This window comes from Ochotona curzoniae, unplaced genomic scaffold, assembly GCF_017591425.1.
Source record: "Ochotona curzoniae isolate NIBS_2020 unplaced genomic scaffold, NIBS_Ocur_1.0 contig_3255, whole genome shotgun sequence".
NCBI classification, from domain to species: domain Eukaryota; kingdom Metazoa; phylum Chordata; class Mammalia; order Lagomorpha; family Ochotonidae; genus Ochotona; species Ochotona curzoniae.
Window position 1 is genome coordinate 832,935 of NW_024465777.1, and position 26,200 is coordinate 859,134.

Here is a 26,200-nt window from a genome sequence, read left to right on the forward strand (position 1 = left end):
TGTTGATTTTGTTTTGGCTTTTCTTTTAACGGGATGTATAGTAATTATGTAATGGAGACTATGATATCTAGCAGCATGTAATTTAACGTCATGGCATTGTAAATTTCTATTTTTCTTCCTGCTAATGATTTTCTATTGTGGCTTTTCATTTAAGAGGATGTACAGTAAATGTGTAATGGAGACTAAAATATTATCATATCTAGTAACATGTTATTTAACTTCATGGTGTTTTAGATATCTATTTTTTTTCTTTTTGTTGATTTTGTATTGTGGTTTCTCATTTAAGAGGATGTATAATAACTGTGTAATGGAGACTATCATATCCAAATGTGAGGATACAATGTAGTATGCTATCTCCACTTCCAGACTAAGATGGACTCCCAACGAAACTGTTTACTATATCTTCATAATAGGATGCTGGCCTCTCTCCCATTGTCCATGCCCACAATGTCGGACATATGACTGTGTATGAAGTACTATACTGCATTAATGATATAGGGATTTGGGGAGGGGATTAGTGAAATCCCTGGGCCTATGGAACTGCTTCATGATAATAATAAAAAGAAGTCACATTAATTAAAAATGCTTAATTCATGCATAGATTTTTTATGCAAAATATATTTTCTATGAACTTTCAAAGATTCTGCATATGTATGGGTGTCAAAATTATTTTGCAGCAAAGTAAATGTATCTTTTAGTTCCATTTGTCATTAAATTTCTGAGATATTCTCATATCTTACCTCTAATAAATTAAAATTGTAAAGCTCAAAAAAGAAAAAATCCTTCCAATTGTGTGACTTAGGTAGGTCTTCCTGTGGCTGCATCTGAAAACACTGTGTCTCCCAGCACAGCCTTGTGGTGGCCCCCAAAGTCCTTCCCCTTTTCATCCATGATAAGTGGATTTTCACTGTGTGTGACACTGTGCAGAATGAAAACCACATCACCTCCCTCCCCAGCAACCAGGTGAGACCAAGTGCAGAGGAGGCGGGTGCAGACCCCAGGCTGGGTGGTCATTGATGAAGCCTAACCCACCTCACCTGTCTGTAGTGTGGCTGCTACACCGCAGCCACACTGGGCTGAGTTCCTCTGCTAGAGCTGCTTTCAAGGGCCTCATTCACACAGCAGTCCTGAGAGCAGCAGTTCTGGAGGCTAGAAGTCCAGTGTCCAGGTGTCAACAGGTGGTTTCCTCTGAGGACCAGGAGGGATCTATCCAGGCCCCTCCTTGGCTTGTAGGATCCACTCTCCTACACTGTCTCCCCATGCCCCCATTCCCCTATCTACAAAGACCTCCGTTCTACACTCCCTTCACCAGCCACAACCCTCCTTCTACTGCCAACCAGAACTCCTAAGCCCTCACCTGAACCTCCACCCCCAGTGGAAGCAGTTTGCTTTGCTTCAGGCTGAGGACACAGTACATCTTACCCTGATCGTCCCTGGCAATTCCTTCTTCTCAGGAAGGGTGTGAATGGGGGTTTATGCCTTTTTCACAAAAAGTATTTATTTAAGTCAAACTTGCAGAAAGGGAAGGACAGAGCAATGAGGATTTCAATCTGTTGATTTACTCTCCAGATAGCAACAAAGCACAGTGCTGGTCAGGACAAAGCCAACAGATTCCTCTCACCTCCCAAACACCTGGGAGATTTTCAATCTGTTGATTTACTCTCCAGATAGCAACAAAGCACAGTGCTGGTCAGGACAAAGCCAACAGATTCCTCTCACCTCCCAAACACCTGGGCCATCCTCTGACGCTCCTCCAGCTCATCCTGGGGAACTGGAGCAGAAATGGAGCAGCTGTGGCACAAACAGGCACACTTGAGATGCAGCCATTGCAGGCAACAGTAAACTAGCTCTTATAAAACACTGCCTCCTCCCAGGGATTCTCTTAAGGATTTGGCTCCCACTGCTCCTGCACAAGATATTCCTAGAAGCAGCCAGGTTTTGGTGCAACAGGCTCACATGACATCAGCTTGCATGTCACAAAAATCCAGACCAAAGCTTCAACCTCCAACAGCAGCAGCACATCTCTCCCGTGTCCTGGATGCGAGTCAAACATCCTCCAGAGCCTGTGTGTATGAGGCCTCTGTTTTCCTTTGTATATAGTGTTGCTAATGATCCAGAGAAAGTACATCCTAACATTTTGGTTGTCTTAATTTTTTAATATTTATTTATTTATTATTGGAAAGGCAGATTTACAGATAGAAGGAGAGACAAAGCTCTTCTGTCTGCTGGTGTACTCCCCAAGTGGGCATGACAGGGAGAGCTGAGCTCATGTGAAACCAGGAGTCAAGAACTTCTTCCAGATCTTCCATGAGTGCAGAGTTTCAAAGGTTTGGGGGATCCTCCCCTGTATTCACAGGCCACAAGCAAGGAGCTGGAAGGGAAGTGGAACAGACAGGACATGAACCATTGCTCATATGGGATTTAGCCACTGAGCCATCTCACTGGTCCCTGTCTTAAATTCTTTAAAATTGTAAGAGTGGGTGTCTAGATTTGTGGATAAAGCCTTCAAAATGTTTGGTTATGAATCTCAGCTCCTATTCCTGCTTGCAGATGCCAGAGAGTGCACGCCTGGAAGGCTGTGTCATTGGCTTCACTCATTTTGTTTCTACCACCTATGCGGGGGACCTGCATTGAGCTCTTGGTTCCTAGTTCCATCCTCAATCAGGTTGGGAAGCAAACGGATGGATGGAATGGATCTCTCTGTTGTCTGTTTCTGTGTGTGTGTGTGTGTGTGTGTGTGTGTGTGTGTGTGTGTGTGTGTGTGTGTGTGTGTGTTTTCATTTCTCTCTCCCGCTCTGTGTATTTCACTTTCACTTCTTCTTAAATTAGAAAAGCACATATGTGTGAACTTTTGGCACGACAGTTAGGACACCACTTGGGACTCCTGCATCCCATATCTAAGTGCCTGGGTTGGAGTCCCAGCTTGCAGCTGATTCCAGCATCCTGCTGATACACATTCTGGAAGCAGCAGGTGATGGAATCAACACTTGGGTTCCTTCCTCACACCTGGAGACCCAGATGAAGCTCCAGCCCTCAGACCTCTGCTGCTGCAGGTATTTGGGGAGTAAATCAGTATACAGGAGATTTTTGTTTCAATCAATCTCTGGCTACCTCTCTTCCAGTCCGCTAAACCAATTTCTCTATTTAGGTGGATACAAATCTTGATCCCATATTAGAGATGGTAAAACTGAAACTCAAAGAAGTGAAGCTGTGACCCCAGAGAGTCAGAGCTAAGAGGCAGAACATGCAACATGTGGAATCAGATATGAGGGGTTCCAGCACCTGTGACCCTTCCTGAGGTAAGTGGCAGGTTCTGATGCCAACTTTCTATCCTGCTCCTCTGTTATCACTTGGCCACCTGGTGCCACCTATGCAGCCACACAGTGAATTAGCCCTGAGTTCTTCCTTTGGCTCTCAGTCCTCCATGTGCAGCTGGTGGGGACTGTGGCCTTGGACCATGGGAGATCTGGTGCTCCACCACCTGTTCTGGAGTGGGGCCCAGTCCAGCCCCCTCACCTATCTGTGCCCTATATTAGAGGCCAGGTTCCGTTTCTCCTTCCCTTCTTCTCCAGATACACAATGATCCGGCTGCTGAGCTCCCTCCTCCTTGTGGCCCTGGGTAAGCCCCCATCCTGAGTCTGTGTTCCCTGTGCTGCCCTGGCAAAGCCCATCTGTGGCCCTCTAGGACTGGCACACAGCCCCATTTTCCTGTTGGGGATCCTCTGATTGATTGATGCCTCTCCTGTCCTCTCCAGCCTCAGGCTTGGACCAGCCTTCCTTCAACCCCTCCAGCCGCGTGGTCAATGGTGAGGATGCAGAGCCCTACAGCTGGCCTTGGCAGGTGAGAGCAACACCAGTGCACTGACTCTCAGCATGGCCTCTGGACACCAAGTACTGATTGCAAGGCCTACAGCCTTGATCCAACAATATAGGAATCAAGACAATGGGTAGAGGCTGAGCTGGGAACTCAGTTCCAGGTCCTTGAGTCCCACAGCAGGGTTCTGAGGTCTGGAGCACAGAGAGTGGAGAGTTGGATCAGGGCAGTGGAGGGCAGCACTGAGGGTGAGGCTTGCTGTGGAGTGAAGCATAGTGGCCATTAACCACATAGGGTTTCAATTGTGAATTTAAATATTCAATCATGTCCAAAGATTCTAGAGCCACATGCGGCCGGCCATTGGTTCCCACCTTGGACAGCAGACAGAGAACATGTCCATAACCCAGAACATTCCCAGGACAGTCAGCCAGTGTATTCTGGGAGGGAGCAGAGAGTGAGTGCTGCAGCCCTGTCAGCCACATGGCTTCTCCAGCAGTGACTTAGCCCTGCCATTGCAGCAGGAAAGCAGCCAGAGAGCATGCGTGCCTGAGTGAGCAGCCTGTGTGCAGTCAGCATCTGTGTGCACAGACCACAGCCAGCCTGGGGCCATAGTCCATGTTCTACAAATCTTGACACGGGGAAATACTGAGAATCTGAATGAGTAGGAAACCACAAGAGAAGAAAACGAGTCAGGGTGAGCTGTGCTTCAGAAGCTCCGGGAAGTCTGGAAGAGCTGAGGTGTAGGAGAATGGGACCTGGGAGAGCAGAGGATCTTAGCAGCTGTCAGAGGACAGAAGGTTTGGAGATTCCCTCTGTGCAGAGAATGTTGAGGTGCTCAGGGAAGAGACTGAGCATCCCAGTGATCCCTGGGGAAAAGGATAGGACCTCCATGAGCAGGTGTGACTCTGAAAGGGCTGCTCTTCTCTGTGAACACACTGCACAACCTACAGTTGTGTCCTAAACCTCTCAGAATCATCCTTCCTGGGTCTCCAGGCTCTCTTGGAATATAAGGCGAGTGGAGGCTGGTCCTTCATCTGTGGAGGGACCCTCATCGGTCGTTCCTGGGTTATGACTGCTGCCCACTGTGTCGTGTGAGTTCCCCTTCTGCCCCACCCCTGCCCTGTCCTTTATCACATGTGAGACCCAGGCAACTCAAGCCATGGGGTGGTTATAGAGGCTTGGCAGTTAAGCCCAGGCTGATCTTCCCTGCCATGGCAGGAGCGGCGGGACGTACCGCGTCGTGTTGGGAGAGTACGACAACTCAGTGACAGAAGGACCCGAGCAGACCATCATTGTGGAAAAGGCCATCGTGCACCCAAATTATAACAACAATAATGTGGCCAAAGGGTGAGTGAGCTCCCAGCTGGACCGGGCTCCTGTGTTCTTCCCTCCATGACCATAGCTCATCTAGTCCCTCACCTGTGTCTGGGTGGCTCAGCATTTTCTGGTGAGATCACAGCCAAGAGCAGAAACCTTACAAACCCAATGCAGGACTTAGAGACTATTGTCATGGAAACCACAGTGCACCCCCTCAGGGAGTCTATGGCCATAGGAAGTGAACGCAAGAGAAATGTCCAGAGTGACACCAGGCACAGCAGTGGTCTCCATGGTGTGGTCTGTGGGACACAAGCACCAGCTTAACCTGGGAACTGTGGAAGTAATGTCAGACCTCAGGCCTCAGCCAGACACAGAAACAGAGCCTGGGATTGGGTCCCAGAATAATGGCTGCCTTCTTAAACATTTATTCATTAATTTTTATTTATTTGAAAATCAGAGAGAGAAAGAAATGTTCCATCTACTGACTCCAATCCAAATGCCTGCATGATTTACAGCCGCACCAGATGAGAGCCAGCAAGCTGGAAATCAGCCAGGATGTGCAAGCAGAGTTCAGACAACAGAGCCTCCAGCTGCTTCTGCAGGTGCACATGAAGAAGAAGCTGGAATGGAGCAGCTGAGACTGGCACCTGGCACTGTGATGGGGGATGCAGCCACTACCAACTGTGCCACCTGTCCCCTAATAACTGTGTGTCAGCCCTAGAGGGTGAAATCATGAGTGACACAGGGACATTAGAGACACCAGGGACAGTACCATGAGAGGTACCAAGGACAGTTAAAGGCCAAGGGCTGAGGGCTTCTGGAAGCTACTGAAATATAACAGTAGAAGAAAGTTGCAGGGGTTTCCAGGCCACCAGGCTATACATAACTGTAAAAGGTTTTTTTTTATTTATTATTAAAAGGCAGAGTAATGGGGTGATAAGGAGAAAAAGACTCCATCCACTGGTTCAGTTCCCAAATTGTCGCAGTGGCCAGAGCTGTGCCAGTCTAAAACCAGAAGATTCTTCCAGGTCTCCCCCATCGGGGCAGGAGCCCAAGCACATGGGCCGTCCTCCACTGCTTTCCAGGTCATAAGCAGGAGGCTGAATCAGAAGTGGAGCAGCTAGAAGTTGCACCATTACCCACATGTGATGCCAACACCACAAGCAATGGATTAGCCTCAAATTCCACAATGCCACGTTTCCAACTGACCCCTCTGTCCCCACAGCTATGACATCGCCCTCCTCAAGCTGACTGAATGTGCCGAGCTGACGGATGAGGTCCAGCTTGCATGCCTCCCTCCTGCTGATTACATCCCGCCCCATGAGATGAAATGCTACGTCACTGGCTGGGGCCGGCTCTCCAGTACGTGTTGACCAGGGACCATGGCAGAAAGACAGGGCCTGGGGGGCAGGGACCCATATTACTTCAGGTCTGGTAAGGGACTTTTCCCTTCTCCAGGCTCACAAACAGTGTGCACAACTGAGCATCCTGGGGAGTCTTCCATGTGCTAGATCAGGGATATAGACACACACAGAACATGAGGATGGTGTAACTGGGAAACCCCTCAGGTCAGGAGATCATGGGCCACCATGGCCCTCCCTGGGCTTTTACCCTGCCCTCTAGGCCCTCATTTTTCTCTGTCTCTGCAGCTGGTGGAAAACTGCCAAACAAACTGCAGCAGGGGCTGCTGCCCGTGGTGGACTACGAACACTGCTCCCAGCGAGACTGGTGGGGCTCCACCGTGAAAGAGACCATGGTGTGCGCCGGTGGGGACACGGTCTCTAGCTGCAATGTAAGTCAACTCATTCTTCAAGGGGAGCAGGGTCCTGCTGTACCTCTGTTATTCATGTAGATGGAGTACAGAGGTCTTCTCTGCTGTCCACAGTCAGGCCCAGGCCAGGCAGCACCTGGAGGAAGTCAGCTCAGCCCACACACCCTGACTCCTGGCCCACCTCACAGGACCCCTCGCCTGGGACCATCACTGTCCCTCCTCCTGCTCAGGCTTCCCCAGCAGCACAGCAGGGACACTCACACCACCACCTTGAGTCACCCACTCTGGGCTCTGCAGGGATCCTCAACCACTGTACTGAGGCAGCTGAGTCCTCCTAGGCAGCAGGGAAGGTGCTGCCAGCAGGGGGCGCTGGCGTCTCACGGGGCTCCCTCTGTGCCAGGGGCTGTGCTGAGGTCCTGTGTGGGTCCCTTCCTGCTCAGCAGCTGTGGTAGCACAGACCCTGGTCCTGGCCAGCTGAGGCCCTGAGGCTGGGAGAGGTGCAGCAGTGTGGGTGTGTCTGCAACCCCCAGGTCAGGGACAATTCCTTCCAGCTGAGATGTGGCTCTTCCCCACCCCTCTGGCCATCATAGGGTGACTCTGGAGGACCCCTCAACTGCCCTGGAGTGAACTGTGAGTGGCAGGTTGACGGCATAGTCAGCTTTGGTTCTGCCCTTGGCTGCAACTACCCGAAAAAGCCTTCAGTGTTCACCCGTGTGTCAGCCTACATTCCCTGGATTGAGGAGGTGAGAACTGAGCAGATGGGAGAGCTCCAGCTTGGGGGTTCTCCAGAAAGGGGCTGGGGGACTTGGGGCAGGGATCCATCCTAGAAGGGCAGTGGGGGTCGTCCTGGGGGACATTCCCGAGCGGCCTGCGGCCTGTGGATGTGCTCTGCTCTGTGTGGCTCCAGAACTACACAGGCTTTGGGTGGAGCTTGCACTTCCATATTCAGAGAGGGTTTCTCAGTGTGTCTTCTGCTCGGTTCCTTACTTCTCCTAGAGGACAGAGGGTCATGTGGCTGTCTGGTGGGGGAGATGTGAAATGAGTAATTATGGTGAGGGATGGTGAGGACTATGGTGGGGGAAGCTGAGGGCTCAAGCATCTCCCAGATACGTGTGGTCAGAGGGTTACTGTTGTGCATGACAGTGTCAGTAACCAGCACTTTGAGGTCATGTAAATGTGCTCCAGGGATAGTGATGGAGCCTTGGTTAGTGGTTTAATCCGGAATCCCACTAGGTCAGTACTGTGATTATCACTCCCACTAGAGGAGGACACTGAGCTCAGAGAGGCAGGTCACTCTCCCGGCTCACACAGGGAAGGAGTGGTCAGGCCGGGACTGACCCTAGTTCCCCTGACTGCAGAATCCATGACGCTAACCAGGACGTTCTGTCCCTCCCTGTTTATTTCCAGAATATTGAGAACAACCCATGCTCATGCTGATCCTACATGTTTATAAAGAATAAAGATCTCTCAGCAAGTCCGGAGTTGGGTCTCTTTCCTCCATTGCCTCTTCCCCTCTGGCCTGTTCCTGAGATCTGAGAGCTGATGTACAGGGATGAGACCAGAGTCAGCCTCTCATGTGAGGACAGAATATTCTGGTTCCAAGACAGAGGGAGTCATGATGGAGTGACCACCCTCTTGGATTTCCTGGGACTGTGGGTTCTCAGTCCCAGGACTTTCAGTGTGGAAAATGAGGCAGTCCCAGCACAACCTGGACAAACAGGTCCCCCAAGATAGAGTGAATCCATGCAGCACAGCACTCAGTGACACCTGCAGAGAATCTGAGCCTGTTCTCTCTCGGGAGGCTCGTGATGGAGTGAAAGGACCAGGGCTTTCTGCCTCCTCTGCCTGGCAGGAGGAGGAGGGCTGTGGTCATTCATTCACTCAGTATCATTAATTCCTCATTTCAGAGGAGGGCTCTGAGAGGGACAGATGGCTCCTGATCTGAAGTGGTTCATTATTTTCAGAGAAATGCATTTGTTGGTGTTGGGTGCATCAGGTGAAGCCTCTGCCTGCAGTGCCTGCATCCCATATAGGCACTAGTTCAAGTCCCCACTCCTCTGCTTCTGAACCAACTCCCTGCAGATGGCCTGGGGAAAAAGTAGAGGATGGCCCAAGTCCTGGGCACCTGCTCTTGCTTGGGAGACCTGGAAGAATTTCCTGGCTCCTGGCTTCAGATCAGCCCTGCTGTGCTGTGGTGGCCATGTAGAAGTCCTAAATGGAAGATCATTTCTCTGCCTCTCCTTCTCTCTCTGTAACTCTGCCTTTCACATAAAATAAATATATTAAAAACAAAAACAAGAGGAATGTGCACAGCAGAGGAGTTCACAAACACTGGCTGGCCACCTGCCCATGGCAGCCTTGGCTGGGAGTCCAGAGTGGACCCAGAGTGAGGAGAAACACACAGGGACAGGGGCACGGGCAGTGCTGCACACCAGCCAGAGCCTAGCTGGAGTGGAGGTCAGAAGCCCCGCTGCTGTGTCAGCAGATGAAAGGCCAACATAGCCCAATGCCTGACGCTCCTGGTTCCTCTGAACAACACGAAAGGATACAGCCCAGCGGGGTCTCACATCCATCACCATCATTATCAGTGAGTTCCAGTGTTCTATTTGTTTGTTTGTTTATTGGTACTCTTTCTCTTAGACTTGGCACTGGTACACAGTAGTTAAGCTGGTGCTGGTTTGGCTAATCAGAGTGTGGTGTGCCCTGGCTGCTCTGCTTCCCATGCAGCTTTCTGATAATTAACCTGGGAAAGCAGCAAAAGATGGTCCAGCAACTTGGACCCCTGACACACACATGGAAGATCCAAATGGCATTCCAGGTCCCAGGCTGTAGCCTGGCCCAGCCCAAGTAATAGGGTCATTTGATGCCGGATTTCTCTCTCTCTCTCTCTCTCTCTCTCTCTCTCTCTCTCTCTCTCTCTCCTCTCTGTTTCAAATAAGTAAGTGTAGGACAATAAATTACACACACACACACACACACACACAGATGCACACACTTTCAAAGGAGCAGGTGTATAGCGTAGGGAACAACAGCTCATACCTGACATAAAGGTACCTGGCTGATTCCTGGCTCTGGTTCTTAACACCTGCCTTCTGCTAATCCAGGACCTTGGAGAGGGTGATGGTGGCTCAGGAGTTTGGATGTCTGCCATCCATGAGGGAGGACTGGCCTATCCACAATAACTTGCAGCCCCAGTCATTCTGGGTATCTAAAGAGTCACTCAGTGGATTAGAACTTCATGTCTTGAGGTTCTAACTTCAAACAGAGAAATTTTTCATTAAATTTTACATGTGCAGTTTTGAAAAAGGTTAAAGGAGGGCCTATATTGTAAAACAGAAGATTAAGGCATTGCCTGCTATACCAGCAGCCCATATAAACACTGGTTTGAGGCCTGTCTTATCTACCTCCAATCCAGCCCCCTGCCAATATTCCCATAGAAATGTAAGGCCACGCCAAGTGAGGACAGCCTTAGCGACTCTAAAGAAGGTGAGTTTCCCCAATGATCAACGAAGACAAGGCTTCATGCAAAAGCAGGAGGATTTATTCAGATTCCAGCATGGTGGGGCTGAGGCCAGTTCCTCACGCAGAAGGGTTGGCACATCAGCCCCAAGCCACTACACAGCATGCTTTTTATAGGCCAAAATCACTTACACAAAGGTCAAAGCCTAAAACCATAAAGCCATGAAATTAGGGGCTTTCTGATGACCATAGCCTCACAAGAATGCTATTCCTTATCACAATTCCCCTCGAGTTTGCTTTTCTCAGACTTTTGGAATCCTTACTGATAAGTCAGGGTCTTTCTGCCTCTGGGGACTTTCCGTCACCTCACAATTTCTTAATCTCATTTCCTTCTGAGATACCCATCTTCAGCTGCTTTTGTACTTTGTATCCTAAGTTTCGACTAAACCTAATTATTTACCAAAGACATCTATTCAGCTATTCTCAGCAAGCGAGATACAGAAAGGAAAAAAGCAAATTGAACACTTCTATTCTAAATTTTTTCCTTCAGAAACAGCCTAATATGACACAGTTCTTGGCCAGCTAACACCCACATGGGAGAAGTAAGTGGAGTTCAATGTCCAGGTTTCAACCTGGCCAAGCCCCCACCTACAGTGAGTGAACATTTGAAGAGTGAACTAGCAGGTAGAAGATTCTCTCTCTGCACTTACACAAACAAAATAATATTTTCTGTAAAAGAAAAATGGTTCAAAGAGACAATGTGAAAAATACAGTGCCTAGGTTAGTATCTCCTCAAAATGGATAAATTTTACATTTACTCTTCAGAGTTCAAATATAGTGTTTATAAAGGGAAGATTTCTGTGTATATTCTAAAAGCTCATGATGTGTGGCACTGTGCACCAAGCAGCGTTGCTTCTCCTCTAGGGCAGGTACATCATAGGGCATCTCTTCCCTCTCTCCTAATATCAGACACAGCAGGTGTCTTGCTTTGGCCAGGGTGAAGCATGAAGGTACTCGTGGTTTACAAACTCTCGTCCAACTGCCATGCTGCCCAGCCTGGCCCAGAGTGATTAAACAGGGGATGGAACCTCCCTCAGCCCCTGACAAGACACAAGGTCTGTGGTCCTCACCATCAAGATTTCAGGTGTTGCCTGCTGTAGGGGTTGGACCTACGCTATCTCTTTGGTGTTCATCCTGCCCCTCCATCTGGTGAATGGCGATCACTTATGCAAATGCCCACAGCAGCACACTGCATTGTTTTCTTTAAAACAAGCCCGGCTGGAGTCAGCTGGACTTCACCTGCTCAGCTAGCATTCAATGTGGGTACCACTTCATGTCCCAGCTGTTCCACTTCCCATCCAGCTCCCTGATTATGGCCTGGGAAAGCAGCAGAGGATTACTTAAGTCCTTAGGACCCTGCACCCACATAGGAGACCTGAAAGAAGTTCCTGGTGCTTGGTTTGGGATCAGTTCAGCTATGGATTTTGTTGCCATTGGAGATCTTTCTGTCTCTTCTTCAATCTTCCTGCAATTAAAATTAAATAAACATTTAAAACAAGCCTGGCCTCCTGCTGAATGGGCTGTCCTGCAGCTTGGTATTTCCTCATGACCTTAGTTTCCTAATGAGTTCATGTTGTTTGCTCTTGAGTTCATGACTACGGTGTGTGTGTGTGTGTGTGTGTGTGTGTGTGTGTGTGTGTGTGCGCGCGTGTGTGTGTGCGTGTGCCTACTGATGGCCACCCAGAGCAGGGTCCTTCTCCTGTGATTATACACAGTTCCCCATCCATGTCCTTCACGTGTGAGCAGGTGCACCTGTGTGGGAGTTTCCCTAGAGACTGTCCTAAGTGCTGTGGTGGCTGAGTGAGAGATGTGCTCATTCTCATCTTACCAATGGCCACCTTGCTCTCCATGGGACAGCGCCAACAGCACTTCTCACAAGTCCCTGCTTCTTCTGTTATCACCCACTGCTCTCCTCACATAGGACATCTCTCTCCATATATTCTAAGGTCACTTCTGATGTCTCAGGCTCCCCTATAAAGCCCTGCTCCAGCCATTACCCTCACTCCAAGTCTAACAAAAGCCCAATAGGTAGTGTGGCAAGGACTGGAGGAGGGCAGCACAGGTACGCAGGCAGAGCAGACTTCAGCATCATGAGCAGGATGGGTAGGTCTCTGGAACACACAGACCATGGTCCTTGTGACCAAGGCACACTCAGCTCTGGTGACATGTAACCAACAGCCGGGATGTAAAGCCTGAGTGTCCACTTCTTCCTGAGAACCATGAGGGCCCTTGGAGCGTCCATATCAGCTTCAGAATGATGGAATGAGATTAGTGGGCAGGTACATAGGTACGTCCCCAGCCTCAGGAAAGCCTGGAAACAGCTGTGACCCTGCTCACCACACACGGGCAGCCAACAGGCAGGAAATCTTAGCAAACACTGCCAACAATTTGGTCTTCAATTCACTTCTACTTTTATGAAAAAATCTTCAAAGAGTATGCAAGTTTTTTGAAATAACACCTAGTCAGTAATTTGATTTGTACCTGGTGTCACTGGCATAAAGTCCTGCTTTTGATTTCTAAATCATAGGAAGCCAACAGGTTCTTGACACAGCACAATGTCATTTGCACAGTTCCCTTTTACAAATGATAGAGACCATTGCTTCTATGCTTCCTTTTAAACCACAGGATGTCAACACTTGATTCTCATTTAGAAATCATTCAAGTCAATAATTAGTTCCTTTAATCTACAGAGTCAATGATTCAATTTTTAAAGGACATTATTAGTGCCTACATTTTATAGACTTCTACTTAGGCAAATAATTTTTTATAGTCTATTTATTTTTATGGAAATGCAGATATACAGAGAGAAGGAGATACAGAGAAAAAGATCTTCTGCCCACTGGTTCACTCCCCAAGCGGCCACAATGGCCAGAGCTTACTGATCTGAAGCTAGGGTCCAGGAGCCTCTTCCAGGTCTCCCACACAGGTGCAGAGTCCCAAGGCCCTGGGCCTCCTTTACTGATTTCTCGGGCCACAAGCAGGGAGTTGGATGGGAAACAGGGCCTCCAGGACATGAACAAGCACCCATATGGGATCCTAGTGCATGTAAGGTTGGACTTTAGCAGCTAGCCTACCACGCTGGACTCAGGGAAATATAGTTTTTATTATTTAGTTTTGTTTATTTGAAAGACAGAATGTCAGAGAGAAAGGATGAGACAGAGGGAGGAAAAGATCTTCCATGTGCTGGTTGACCCTCCTAATGGCCATAACAGTCAGGGCTTCTCCAGGCTGCAGTCAGGAACCCGGAAGTCCATCTGGGTCAGCCAGTTCAGGTCTCTCACAGCTTTGGACGACATGACCCAGGTACCTGGGCTGTCCTCCACTGCCTTCTGAGATGCATTAGGAAGGAGTTAGATCAGAAGTGGAGCAGCCAGGACTCCAGCCAGTGCTCTGTCATGGGATCTGTATATTGTAAGGCAGTCTTAACACTGCAGCACAATCTCAGCCCAGCATACACAGGTATTTTTGTTATCTATTTCTTTTTCCTTTGAGTGACTATGAGACAGCCGGCACTCTCACCCCACTGGTACACTCCCAAAATTGCTGCAATGGCCAAGACTGGGCTGGGTTGAAAGTGGGAGCTAGAAACGCAACCAGGTCTTTTATATAAGAAGCAGAAACCCATGCCTACTTCCCTAGTGGGGAATGTCCATTTAGTCTTCTGTTATCAGGCTAGTTGCAGACTGAGCTCCCTAACATTACCTGGTTCCCGCTGACAGCGCACCTTGGAGCACAGGGCAGTATTGGTGTTCCTAAATGACATGTTCACAAACATGAACAAAATGGAAGATTCTACTCCTCCTCTAGCTGAAACCAGCACTCTGCTCTCAGGGTCTTGTGACTCAGACACACCCAGTTTATGTGTTTCTTCCTCCTGGAAGCCTTACCGGAGCTTTTCCTCCTGATGTTCCATGTAACTGAGGGTTTATTCTCACCTGTTCAGGACTATTCTCCCATATTTATTCGGAAAAACTGTGCTGAGTGTGGTTTATAGAGACTGCTGCTGTTTGCTTTACCTGCTTATAAACAGTGAAGTTCCCAACGTGATGTGTGCTGTGCTACACGGCGTGGTGTATCTGAAGGGACCGGAGTGGACATTCAGTAAATGTTTGAGAAGTTTTGAAGGCCTTCCGACGCAGGGTCCCGTCCTCCTGGAGGTGAGACTGTAACAGACACTTCAGTTTGCTAACGTTTGCAGTTCATAACCCTTCAGGGGACAAACTGTGCTGCCTGAGCTGAGAAAACTGTGGCTGGAAAGGTCAGGCAGCCTGCCGAGGCCTGCACAGCTCTGCAGAGCCAGAATTCACACCGAGCCTGGCTCTGTGGCTCCACTGCTCATGTTTTGACCAGACCAGAGGGTGCCCAGTAACACCCCCTAGAGCTCTCAGAGCAAAAGGACAAAGAACTTTGTTATCCCAGTAAGCTATCTGTGGAGGTGCCAGTCTCAAGCGGCCAAGAAATATCAGGAACTTAAAGCAAGGTGCCTGAGAGGCATCAGAGAAAGATTTCTTAACACAAGACACGACTGCTTGAGGCGTCACCTGCTCCCTTCCAAGGGCACAGGTGCAGTCAGAGCACCTGCAGTGCCCACTCTGATTTGGGACACAGTGTCCCAAGTGGCATCTCAGCCAGCGTGTCAAGTACCTGCTTCTCTCTTCTGGGTTATCTCCTCTCTCTCTATTACCCCAGTCCTCCATTCACCCTCGCATCTACCCACTTGTTATCCATTCTACTAACATAAACCAAGCTCCATCTCCGTGTCAGGACATGTGAGCGCATCTCCAACACTCCTCTGGACCTCCAGGAGGAGCTGGTGGTGAGAACTTTCCTTAGAACAAACAGCAGTGAGGACCATGGCTCACGCGCGCCCCCTGCTGCTCACCTGAGATGCTACATGCTGGGCTGGAGGGCACCAGGGCCGCTGTGGGAAGAAACCCCTGGCACTGTCCTCTTGGATCCTACCCTGTAACTGAGGCTGGCAGCTCCACCTGAGGGATTCTGAGTTTGGGTCTTTTCAGAAATGTTAAATGTGCCGGCATTTTCCAGGCCCTGGCCACAGGCTGGCTAAGGAGCAGTGAGAAGTGTGCATTTGGTAGCAGGTGGGTCATGTGATCTGTAATGTGCTGTGTAGTGTGTGTGTGTGTGTGTGCGCACGCCCTGGGTTGTGTCTGTGAGGAGTGTGTACATGGGTGTGAACTCTGGGCGTGTGCTTGTGCATGCTGCTCTGGGCATGGGAGGAGCAGAACAGGAAGCTTCCCTGGACACACGAGGTATCCTGTGGGACGATACATGGTGAGGGGACCAGCACCTCCTCTCCTTGAACGGGGAGACGGAAACTCCCAGAGTGCCCTGGTGAGCTGGTGGCCTTTGCCCGAACATCCCCATCTTGACCATCTTTCCCTCCTCACCTTCCTCCACGGCTCTTCTTCATGCTCCTCTGGGGCTCATTACAGACACTGCCTGAACTTGACTCCTGCTACCATCTGTTCCTGGGTCCGGAAAGGATACAGACCAGGGGGAGAGGCCAGCACAGTGAGGCCAATGGAACACAAGCAGGCAAGAGCCAGGGTCTGCGGTGAAAATGCCAGGCAGCTGAACTCACCAGCCACTGGCTGCCCCTGCTTCCAGCTCAGTGAGAAGACCGCCAACAACATTCAGGACTGCTGGAATGAGGCCGTCTGTTGCTTGTGCCCAAAGCTTTCTAAGAATATAGCACTCTCTAAAGACAGGTGTCAGAGGAAGGCAAATGCCAGCCGAGTGTAGCCAAGCTGTGGGAGACACAGCACTGCTGAGTGTGTGTGTGGGCGTGTGTACACTGTGCACATCGAGATGTGTGTCACATCCCACTGAGTCCCTCTGTCAGTGCCAGGCCTTTCCTGTCCGCGTCCCCAGCCTACTTGCTCCTCCGCTGCCCACACCTGGATACCTGCCCACACCTGGATACCTGGATATCTGCAGACTCCCACCTGGGCTGGCCCTGGAGTTCCTGCTCTGCTTCACACTCTTCTCCATTCAACAGCCAGACATCCACTGGGCAAACTCGAACGGACCCTGCACTTGTCTTGTTGAAAACCCTTCCAGGCTCCCTGTGGGTTGGGGCCCCTGCCTTGCGGGGATCTCTGTCCCATCTCGTCCTCGCTTCCCGCAGAAGCCCCAGCCCTAGATCTGTCTCTCATTGTCTTGTGGGTGGGAAGCAGCAAGTTCCTGGTACAGCAGGTGTAGAAAGATGGGAAGGTACAAAGAAGACAGCCAGAGCAGGTCTCTCCCTACACCTGCTCTCCCCAAAAGTCCCAGGCCGATCCCACCTTCACCAGGCAGGACTCTGGATCCTGGCATCTGCCCCTTCTGTCCCCCTGTCCCCCTGTCCCCCTGTCCCCCTGTCCTGTGATCCTGGGAGGTGGCTTCCTAGCATTTCCCTAACATGAGTGCCTAATTCCCTGGGTTCTGTTCAATTGCATTTCAAGGGCCTGACCACAAGCATCCCAGGCCGGGAAGGAAGCTGGCAGCCTGTGCAGGGCAGAGCCTGGGAACAGCAAGGCACCAAGGCACAAGTCTTGGGTCAATATAGCGCCTCCACTGCAAGGCAAGTCCCTTCAGATTGAACAAACAAAAAACACAAAAACACAAAACCTCCCACATGTGTAGCTTGCAAAGGGCTTCCTGCAGTTTCACCTGAAAATACTCGAATTTTGTGGCAGAAGTCTATGGCATCCCCCAGTAGCTGTTTCCCTTTTCTTCCCCATGCCCAGGGCTGGGTAGAAGGAAAACCACTTCTCCCTCCCTCCACAACAGTCAGGTGAGGCCAAGTGCAGAGGAGGTGGGTGCAGACCCCAGGCTGGGTGCTCAGTGAGGAGGCCTGCCCCTCCTGTCTGCAGAGTGGCTGTGGGGCTGGAGCAGTGCTGGGCTGAGTTCCTTTGCTAGTGCTGCCACCATGAGGCCTCAGACTCACACAGCAGTCCAGTGAGCAGCAGTTCCAGAGGCCAGGAGTCCAGCATCCAGGGGTCAGCAGGTGGCTTCCTGCAAGGACCAGGACTGGTCTGTTCCAGGTCTCTCTCCTTCGCATGTAGAGGACCACCCTCTCCCTGCAGTCTCCCTGCGCCCCTATTTCTCTTTCTTTTTTTTTTTAAATTTATTTTTGTTGGAAAGTCAAATATACAGAGAGGAGGAGAGACAGAGAGGAAGATCTTCCATCTGCTGATTCACTCCCTGGGTGGCCGCAATGGCTGGAGCTGAGCCAATCCAAAGCCAGGAGCCTGGAGCTTCCTCAGGTCTCTCACGTGTGTCCATGGTCCCAAGGCTTTGGGCCATCCTTGACTGCTTTCCCAGGCCACAAGCAGGGAGCTGGATGGGAAGAGGGGCCGCCAGGACACAAATCGGCACCCATATGGGATCCCAGTGCATGCAAGGCAAGGACTTTAGGCACTAGGCTACTGCACCAGGCTGCTATTTCTCCTTTCTACAAAAGACCAGTCACAGTGCATGTAGGCAATCGTGTCCTGTATCTCACATCATTAATGGTAACCGTGTTCCAAACGAGGCTGCACTCAGAGGGGTTAGGACTTCAGGAATTGTAGAGAACACAACTCCATGCATGAGATGTCCTTGGGGTAAGAGCATCACCTAGGGATGGAGTGTCACCTAGGGACAGTGGGGCCATGAGGCACCACGAGGAGGTGGTGTCCCAGAGCAGAGCCACAGGGGCAGCTTGGGTCTGGGACCGGAGGGGAATAAACATCATCTCATCACACGCCCTGTGATTGGTCTCTGTGATCTTCAGCCAAGCCTGCATCACTAGTCAGGTTCTAGAAGAGAACAGATGGCAGCCTGGAAGGGGAACTGAGGGACATTTGATAAAAGTGGGGACACAGCTGGAGAAACTCACAAGGGACAGTGATCTCCGAGTCCAACAACAGCAGAGAGCTGAGGCTGCCCGTCATCAGTTACTGGACCGGAAGCAGGGCACTGGGCAGCAGCAAGGCCCCGTCGGGAGGAATGTCCCTGGCGCACACGTGGGGCTGTGAGGAGGCAGCTGAGGCACAGGTGCCCTGACTGTGCTTGCTCCCTGTCCAGTGTCTCCAGCTGGCACCTGCCTTTGACAGAATCAAAAGCAGCAAGCGCTGTCTCTGTATCAGCAAAAGCGACCCAGAGAAGCAAGGAGGGACAGGCAGAGGGGGACAGGCAGGTGGAGACCGAGCTGCACTCCTGCTGCTGTGCCCACTGAGCTGGGAGCTGCCAACAGCCAGGTCCTCACGTCTTCTTGCCAGCGGATCCAGGGGAAAGGAGAGTGTCTGGGACCATGTCTGTGTTCTACAAATGTTTGTAGAAGATGCATTTGTCAGAAGGACCTCAAAACCATCCCTGCAGGGCACAGAGAGGCTTCCCCTATCCGTGTTAGCTCAGCGCAGGAAGACATGGCAGCAGCTGTTAGAAAATGGCCAGGCCTGCTCCCTCCACAAAAGGCCATTTCCCAAGAGCCACACAGATTCCACCTGAGCCAGTGTTTGCCTTCACACAGGAATTACCTGCATAGGCCAAAGCCTGGGTCCCATGGGGGTGCTTCCTGCCACACACAGGGCACCTGCCTGATCCTCAGCCTCCTTCCCCTCCCTGAGGCTGTGATGCCAGGGAAGGGGCTGATCGTAGGAGAGCTGCAGACTGTGGGACCTCCCTGTGTGACTCAGAGCAAGTGATGGCATGCTTGATGCCCTGAGAAGTCCTGCAGCCAGGAAGCCCAGGTTGACCTTGCATTTCCCACTGCTGTGTGACATTTGTCTCTTCATTGGATGCTCCCAGTTTACCCTTGTGAGAGCGGAGGTCCCAGCAGTGCATAAAGCAGACAGATCGCCTGCTCGGTGGGCTCCCTTCCAGTGGGGTCATTGGTGACAGGACAGTCTATCCTGGAGGACACTGCTGTCCAGGGCCCCAGCCCCACCAGTGCCACTGCTGAGCTTCTAGGGACACTCAAGGACATCCGGAGTGTCCTGTGTGGATGCCAAGGCCAACTGCACCGCCAGGGAGGGAGAAGAGGATGTGTGGGGAGACCTTCAGCATCATTCATTCAGGCATTGTCTCTTTGATCAATATTGTTGCTGACCCTGCTCTGTGCCAGGCTCCCATCTAGACACTGGGAATTTGAAGATGAGTGAGGGAAAAGACGGGTGTCCAGGAGACCCCATCTAGTGGGAGACAAAGTGGTGGAACTGACCCCCTTCCCACAAGGCTCCACGGATTCCTCACATTCCCCTTACCAACCCAACTCCTCCAGTCCACCCCAGCCCCCAATCCCCACCTGAACTTCCACCGCCCAGTGCAAACAGCCTGCTTTGCTTCAGGCTGAGGCCACGGTAGAGCTCACCCTGATCTTCCCTGGAAATTCCTGTTTCCAGAAGGGGAGGAGTGTGGATGCGGGGGCTTCATATACATTTTGTATGATTTATTTCTTTATTTGAAAGTCATAATTACAAAGAGAGAGGGACAGACAGAACAATAGGTTCGATGAGCTGGTTCATTCCCCAGACCGCAGCAATGGCCAGTACTGGGTCAGGACAAAGCCAAGGGAGTCCTCTTGGTCACCCACACGAGTACAGGGGCCTAAACACACAGGTCACCCTGTGATGCTATTCCCAGCTCATCAGTGAGAGCTGAATCACAAGGGCAGCATGGCACAGCAGGCACGCAAATGGGATGCTGCTTTTTCAAGCAACAGCTTAGCCAGCGTTGATGAAATATCCTGTCACCAGAGCCTGGCGCAGTGGTCTCGCAGCTTAAGTCCTCACTTTAAACGCTCTGGGATCCCCTATGGGCACTGGTTCTAATCCCGGCAGCCCCACTTCACATCCAGCTCCCTGCCTGTGGCCTGGGAAAGCAGTCGAGGACAGCCCAAAGCCTTGGGACCCTGCACCTGCATGGGAGACCCAGAAGAGGCTCCTGGCTTCTGGCTTTGGATCAGGTCAGCTCCATCCATTGCAGCCATTTGGGGAGACAGCCTCACGTGCTGTCTGACCCCACCATGGCTCTGCATGGCCATGTCCACCATCCTATGCCAAGCTCCCACCCCAGGCCAAACACCTAGAGTGTGCACACGTGACCAACTCACTCCAGGTGATTCCTCTCACTACCCCCCGCCATTCTCCAATCCTCCCTGAAACGCACAGGAAGACAGTTTGGGGAAAGACAAGATCCCAGGTCCCTCTGGACTGGTAGGGCTCCTCAGTGACACAGAGCATAGTGTGTGCTGGCGGGGGCTCCGTCTTTGGATGCTACATGAGTCAGCTCCCACCTGTCCTTGATGAAATGGGTAGTGCTCAGAGTCCAAAGTTCACTCTGCGATCCACATGGAGTAGAGAGGTCTTCTCTGCTGTCCACAGTCAGGCCCCAGGCCAGGCAGGACCTGCAGAAAGCACAGCCCACACACCCTGACTCCTGGCCCACCTCACCCAGCTCACACGCCCCCCTCACCTGGGACCATCACTGTCCCTCCTCCTGCTCAGGCTTCCCCAGCAGCACAGCAGGGACACTCGCACCACCACCTGGAGTCACCCACTCTGGGCTCTGCAGGGATCCTCAACCACTGTGCTGTGGGAGCTGAGTCCTCCTAGGCAGCAGGGAAGGTGCTGCCAGCAGGGGGCGCTGGCGTCTCTCGGGGCTCCCTCTGTGCCAGGGGCTGTGCTGAGGTCCTGTGTGGGTCCCTTCCTGCTCAGCAGCTGTGATAGCACAGACCCTGGTCCTGGCCAGCTGAGGCCCTGAGGCTGGGGGAGGTGCAGCAGTGTGGGTGTGTCTGCAACCCCAGGTCAGGGAGAATTCCTTCCAGCTGAGACATGGCTCAGTCCCTCTCCTCTGACCATCACAGGGTGACTCTGGAGGACCCCTCAACTGTCCTGGAGAATATACTGAGTGGGAAGTCCACACACAGTCAGCTTTGGTTCCGCCCGTGGCTGTAACACCCCCAGAAGCCCACGGTGTTCGCGCGTGTGGTGCTTCATTGAGTGGATCGAGAAAGTGAGGACTGGGCAGCTGAGAGGGCTCCAAGTTGGGGGCTCTCCAGAGAGAGGCTGGGGGACTCGGAGGAAGGTCAGATCCTGGTGGGTAGCTGCAGGGACCCTGGAAGGGGCATTCCTGAGGGACACGGGGATGGTTCTGCTCTGTGTGTGCTCAGAACTTCCCAGGCTTTGGATGGAGCTTTGAACTTCTTGTCAGTGAGAGTTTCTCAGTGTGTCCTCTGGTCCTTACTTGTCCTGGAGGACAGGAGGCACACCGCCACCTGGTGGAGGAGTTGTGGAATGATAACGGTGAGGGATGCTGTTAGCTCTGATGGGGGAACTGAGAACCTAGCATCATCAGGGAACAGCTGGTCAGGGTTGATTCTGTCCATGTTTATCAGCAGTGGTCATCAATTAGAGACCATGTAAATGTGCGTTAGGGACAGTGATGGGATCCTTGGGTAATGTTTTATCCTGAACAAAGCAAGTACTATGCCATGAAGAGGTGAAACTAACAAAAATATAAATAAAAATCTGTGAGATATAGTTTCCGCTATATGTTGGTGAGATGTCTCCTGTAGGCAACAAGTAGATGAGTTTTGTGTTTTAATCAAGTCTACTAATCTGTGACGTTTGATTGATGAGTTTAAGCCATTTATATTCAGAGTTAATATGTATGGATGGTAATTTGGTCCTGACATCTTAGCAATGGGTTGTCATTGATGTAGCCTTCTGCTATTTTACAGGGATGTTCCTCGCATTTGCCTTTGGTTTGGGTAGGAACTGCTTCTCTTCTCTGTCAAGAGAACATCTTTAAGTATCATTTTTAGGGCAATTTTGGAAGAGGTATATTCTTTTAACTTTTCTTTACTGTGGAAGAATTTCTTATTTTTCTTCCTGTTGTTGATTTTATATTGTTGCTTTTCATTTAAGGGGATATATAGTAACTGTGTAATGGAGACCATCATATCCAGATGTGAGGATGCAATGCAGTATGCATCTCTACTTTCGGACAAAATGGACTCCCAATGAAATTATTTACAATATCTTGACAACAGGATGTCATGTTAGTAATGATATAGAGAACTCAGTGAGGGGGGAGGGAATTGGGGAGGGATGAGGGAAATCCTGTGGAACTGTATCATAAAATGATAATAACAAAAAGCAGTACAATTAAAAGAAAAAGAAGTAAGTAGTGTGTTCACTACTGCCATTAGAGGAAACAGGCTCAGAGAGCACATGTCACTCTCCCGGGTCACACGGGGGTGAGTGGTCAGGCTGGGAGCTCACCCCAGCTGCTTTGACTCTAGAATCTGTGATGCTAACTCCACTGTTCTGTCTTCTTGTGTTTCCAGATCACTGGGATTGACTTCAGCTAGCGGCGCTGATCCCACATGTTTATAAAGAATAAAGGTCTCTCAGCAGGTCCCGAGTTGGCTCTCTTTCCTCCATTGCCTCTTCCCCTCTGGCCTGTTCCTGAGATCTGAGAGCTGATGTGCAGGGATGAGACCAGAGGCAGCCTCACCTTGAGGACAAGCGTAACTGAGGCCCGCAGAACAGTTGTGATGTGACCAGCCTCTTGGTCCTCAGACCCAGGACTTCAATGAGGAAACTGAGGCAGTCCCAGGACAAGAGGACAAGCAGGTCCCCCAGGATAGAGTCCCCAGAGAGCAGTGGCTTTTCCATGCAGGCACAGCACACAGTGACACCTGCAGAGAGCCTGAGCCTGTCCCCTCTCGGGAGGCTCGCGGTAGAATGGAAGGACCAGGGGTTTCTGCCTCCCCTGACATGCAGGAGGGCTGTGGTCATTCATTCACTCGGTATCATTCATTGCTCTGAGAGGGAGGGACACGTGGGTTCTGCCCTGAAGTGGTTCATTATTTAAAGAGAAATGTGCATGGCACAGGCATTCAGCAACCACTGCCTGGCTCCCTGCCCTGGAGGCTTGGGGCTGGGAGTCCAGAGGTGAGCTGGGCTACCAAAGAGAGTCCTTCCCGCAGAGTGAGGATACGCACTCAGGGGCGGGGACACGTGTGGTGCTGCCCAGGCCAGAGCCCAGCAAGCAGACAGGGAGGTCAGAATAACCTCTGCTGTGTAGGCCTAGAAATGAACAGCCTCGTTACTGGAGTTCAAGTTGTTCCTGAACTCAAAACACAGGAACAGCCCCAGTAGGACCTGCGTGGACCATTTTCTTTCTTTTTTTTTTTAAGATTTATTTTGATTATTTTTTTATTGGAAAGGCGGATATACAGAGAGGAGAAACAGAGAGGAAGATGTCCCGTCTGATGATTCACTCCCCAAGTGAGCGCAACAGCCGATGCTATGCCGATCCGAACCAGGATCCAGGAACTTCTTCCGGGTCTCCCACACGGGTGCAGGGTCCCAAAGCTTTGGGCCGTCCTCGACTGCTTTCCCAGGCCACAAGCAGGGAGCTGGAAGGGAAGGGGGGCTACCAGGATTAGAACTGGCGCCCATATGGGATCCCGGGCATGCAAGGCGAGGACCTTAACCACTTGAGCCACCGCGCCAGGCCCGTGGACCATTTTCTAAACCGGTGTGTTCTGTTGTGTCTTCCTTTAGAAGTTACATTTTTGGGTGCCACAGTTTAGCACCATGGGTTAATCTGCCAATTGTGAAGCTGGCATCCGATATTAAAGCAGTGATTCAAATGCCAACCTTCCTGGCCCAGCTCCCCGCCGATGGCCTGGATAAGTAGTGGAAAATGACTCAAAGCCTTGGGTTCCTGCACCCACATGACAGACCCAGAAGCTCCTGGCTCCTAGCTTTGGATCAACTCAGCTTTATCCCTACGGCCATCTGGGGAGTGAAGCTCTGACTTTGAAATAAAATAATAAAATCACAAACAAGCAGTACTCCATCCATGTCCTTGAGCAGGTGCACCTGTGTGAGAGTTCCCCTAGAGACTGTCCTAAGTGCTGTGGTGGCTGAGTGGGAGGCGTGCTCACTCTCATCTGACCCATGGCCACCTTGCTCTCCATGGGACAGCGCCAACAGCACTTCTCACAAGTCCCTGCTTCTTCTGTTATCACCCACTGCCCCCCTCACATACAAAATATCACAACATATTTTCTAAAGTCATTTCTGATATCTCAATTTCCCCTAAAAACCCTGCTCCGGGGCCCAGTATGATGGCTCAGTAGCCAAATCCTCACCTTGCACAAGCCAGGATACCATATGGATGTCAGTTCATGTCCTGACTGCCCCGCTTCCCATCCAGCTCCCTACTGGTGGCCTGGGAAAGCAATGGAGGATGACCCAAAGCCTTGGGTCACTGTGCCTGCGTGGGAGACCTGGAGGGAACTTCCGGCTCCTGGCTTTAGATTGACTCACCTCCAGATGTTGTGGCCACTCTGGGAGTGAGCCATCAGACAGAAGATCTTTCTCTCTGTCTCTTCTTCCCTCTGTAAAACTGCCTTTCCAATGAAAATAAATAAATCTAAAATAAACCTGCTTCAGCTTATCACCCCCCCCTCCAAACCTTACCAAAGCCCAGGAAGTAGTGTGGCAAGGATTGGGGGAGGGCAGGGCAGGGCAGGAACACAGCTAGAAGAGCAGACTTCAGCATCACCAGGAGGATGGGTGGAAGTTCTGGAATGCACAAACCTTGAACCTTGTGACTGAGGTACACACAGCACTGGTGACATGGTTGAGCGGTGAATGAAGCAGTGAATGAAGGAACAGTAGGGCTGTAAAGCGGAGGGTCCATCCCTCCTGAGGGCCGGGAAGGGCCCTTGGAGAATTTACCATAATAACTTCAGGATGATGGACAGTGAAGACAGTGAGATGTGGTAGGCAGGTGGTGGGTCACCAGGCACCCTCTCCCAGCCTCAGCGTAGGACTGAAACTGCTGTGACCCCTTCTCACCACACGTGGGCAGCAAAGAGTCGGGAAATCATAGCAAAAACAGCAAGTAATTCGATCAACAATTTAACTTCCTTGTTAAAAAAAAAAAAAAAACTTCAAGTCTCAACAATTCAAATATCTTAAATAGCATTTAGTGAATGTTAATTTTCACCTAGTGTCATGTTCAGCAAGTTTTGGCTTTTGTTTTCTAAATGGGAAACAGTCAAGTGCCGGAGTCCCGAGCTCCAGCCGAGTTCGGAGCTCGGGAAGGGTGCGTGGAGTCGGCGGTAAAGAAAGACACAGACACAGACACTTGGTGCGTTCTCACACCAGCCCAAGAAAAAGCTGTGCTTTTTATTTACTCAGACACCTCACAAGCTTCTACACAAGCAACTAATTGTTCTATTTTTACTTCAAGACTAAGGGAGCATGTACAGACATTTGGTCACTCCGTCTGCATTTCAGGGCTAAGCAGGTGCCCCTGAAGATAATTCTGCAGAATACTGTGTTCATATTCTTCAAAGCAAACCATTATTCATTCTTCAACAGTAGCCATGGAGCAACAGCCAGGACTCCAAGGCACATGCAATCACCTGCTAATTAGTAGTACATTCCTACCACATTTCTATTTCTACAATTTATCCATTATTTAATGGGGAAATGGGTTACAAGGGAAAAAATATAAAATCTAAAACAAAAGTTTCAAATATTAAATCCCCTACAACTATAGACTCTACAACCCCATAAACAATGAAACAATAATCAAAAGCATTTTTCTTTAATAAAAGCATCCTTAATTTCTCTAGCTAAAAATTATAAAAGCGGCTAAAGCAATTACATTTTCTACACTTCTAGAAATTGCAAAGACAAGCTAGCCTTTGAGATAACAATAACTATATTTATTGCCATAGCAATTTCAGCTTTCACTCCCATCAC

General features: G+C 50.6%; 1 protein-coding gene across 1 annotated transcript; it reads left to right on the plus strand.

The window, feature by feature from the left end:
- Window positions 1-3,579: 3,579 nt before the first annotated feature.
- On the plus strand, window positions 3,580-22,779 carry LOC121156115 (chymotrypsin-like elastase family member 3B). Its single transcript, XM_040979728.1, has 8 exons — window positions 3,580-3,619; window positions 3,756-3,841; window positions 4,808-4,905; window positions 5,033-5,161; window positions 6,357-6,493; window positions 6,781-6,923; window positions 7,493-7,645; window positions 22,756-22,779. Exons 1-8 carry the CDS (start codon window positions 3,580-3,582, stop codon window positions 22,777-22,779), a joined length of 810 nt encoding a protein of 269 aa, XP_040835662.1.
- Window positions 22,780-26,200: the final 3,421 nt, after the last annotated feature.